Source organism: Octopus sinensis, linkage group LG15 (assembly GCF_006345805.1).
Source record: "Octopus sinensis linkage group LG15, ASM634580v1, whole genome shotgun sequence".
NCBI classification, from domain to species: Eukaryota; Metazoa; Mollusca; class Cephalopoda; order Octopoda; family Octopodidae; genus Octopus; species Octopus sinensis.
Window position 1 is genome coordinate 8,921,600 of NC_043011.1, and position 2,208 is coordinate 8,923,807.

Here is a 2,208-nt window from a genome sequence, read left to right on the forward strand (position 1 = left end):
TTTAAAGCAAGGGAGGTAGCTGTGACATTTTGCCAGGTGGCTCCCTAAAAACGGATCTCACAAATACTTTGTTATATTTAAAGAAGAGAATAGTCTTGGTCCACCTGGGTAAATTTCTTTCAGAGACCCTACCTCTAGACCCATCTTTAAGCCAGAACAACACTCTCCAGCCATTTCCCAATGGTCACCTTACCATTGACCAAACCCTCCATTACTTTAAATCAGTGGTTCTCAACCAAGGTCCGTATAAGATTCTGTCATTAAAATTTATCTGCGATAAATTGGTTATGATTCTACGGAACACAAAATATTTTAACAATTTCTTTAATACAATTCTTTAAAATATTTATTATTAGATGCAGCACGAAGTTTTGTCAGTGAAGAGGTCGCGGTCTCAAAGCGACAAAAATACTTTGACAAATTAAATTTAAATGTTGAAGTGAATCTAACGGTTTTTGTGTGTTTCTTAAATGGCTTATAAACACCTTCCACGCTGTAATAATATTTAATTATATAAATATAATAGGACTTTTTAAACATCGAATAATTATGAGGGTTTGCTCAATGATCAAAGGGGTCCTTAAGCAAAGAAATGGTTGAGAACCACTCAGTGGCATTTCTAAACAGATCTAAACTGAGTGTCTTCGATGGCCAAGGAGTTCACCCTTGGCCCCTGACACAGTTAAGCAAATAACTATAATCATACCCTTTCATATAACCCTCCACATAATCACTCCATCCCAAACCACCCTTGATGGTAAACCCACAACTGTGCAGGCTACAGAAGTTACAATACCCGTCAGGAGTCAATACAACTCAAAAGACCTCTTCTGCCTCCTCCTCCACATACACAGCATCAGTAGCGGCGTGAATAGGATATCATCATCAATTTTGTCCATCCCTTGTGTCCCGTACAAGTACCAGTAATATACCGAGTCACTGATCTCCAAGGATCGTAAAATAATACCTCGTTATACAAAACAAATCAAGACACTAATGTCCAAGTAGAAAACAGCATGAACATCACAACATCCTATTGCTCTCTCTTCCACACTACAAGACCTATGAACAATAACACGCTCTGCCTCACTACTATGCTGAATAGGCGAAAATGGTGCGAGTGAACGGGCCTGTAGTTGGAAAAATGGTAAGGGAAAAAGGCACCTGGCCCCAAAGTCAGGGTACCCATGGGTTTTTTTTTTTATGGGGTTTTTCTATGAGCAACCCGCGAATGTCCCCTCTCTATTGAGGATTACACATCGTTAATTTCTTTCCTTCTTCCCTTTTTTAAAAAAAAGTTGTTAATCTTGTTTACACGAAAAACCCCCAAAACAATACACACATTCTTTGTTTTGTCTTGGTCCATGTTTTTCTTAATGTAAATCCTTGAGGTTAATAATAATCATTATTATTTTTATTATTATTATTATTATTATGGCGGAGTTAAAGAATACGCGCACCACGCGCTTTCGGCGTAACCCTAACCCTAACCACCGAAAACGGGTGGCGTGCACACCTTCGCCATTATAATTAAGGCGGCGAGCTGGCAGAATCGTTAGCAGGCCAGGCAAAATGCTTAGTGGCATTTTGTCCGTCTTTACGTTCCGAGTTCAAATTCCGCTCAGGTTGACCCTACCTTTCGGGATCGATAAAATGAATAGCAGTCGAGTATCAGGGTTGATGGGACCAACTTGTCCCTTCCCCCGAGACTGCTGGCCTTGTGCCAAAACTTGAAAACAACATGCAAAGGTACAACTTCCGACACCATCGCTAATTAAAGTGTGGCGCACTACCCTCCTGTTAAATAAGCTTAAGATCTGTTGGGATAAATACAATAAACCATTTGTACTTACCTGGTTGAAGCGGGAGGAGTCGAGTTGAAAAGGAGGGTATCCATCGTGAGTATCACCAACAGACATTATCGCTGGACTGTCAACATATAAACGTGAGGGGGGGGGTGTAATGCAATTGACATCACACCAGAGGGCAGTGTCAGTAATTTAGTGTCGTCGAGAGTTGCTTCCCCTTAAACACTCCTATAAAATTCTTAAATAGCAGGTCAGGTGCGAGGCGACGAACTGTCGGAATCGTCAGCGCTCCGAACAAAATGTTCTGCGGTATTTCGTCCGAACTACTGTTTTCTGAGTTGATTGTACCATCTCATCAGGCCCACCCAACCATCTTCGATTATATTTGTGATGTGGTTAA

At 40.9% G+C, this 2,208-nt stretch overlaps 1 protein-coding gene across 1 annotated transcript in view; it reads right to left on the reverse strand.

Moving 5' to 3' along the window:
* LOC115219828 (sideroflexin-5) overlaps positions 1 to 2,004 on the reverse strand; it is a 34,296-nt gene extending 32,292 nt beyond the window's left edge. The window contains exon 1 of the mRNA XM_029790108.2: positions 1,854 to 2,004. Within this exon, the coding sequence (XP_029645968.1) occupies positions 1,854 to 1,919 (66 nt within the window). The 5' untranslated portion in view covers positions 1,920 to 2,004. The remainder of the gene's footprint in view (positions 1 to 1,853) is intronic.
* Positions 2,005 to 2,208: the final 204 nt, after the last annotated feature.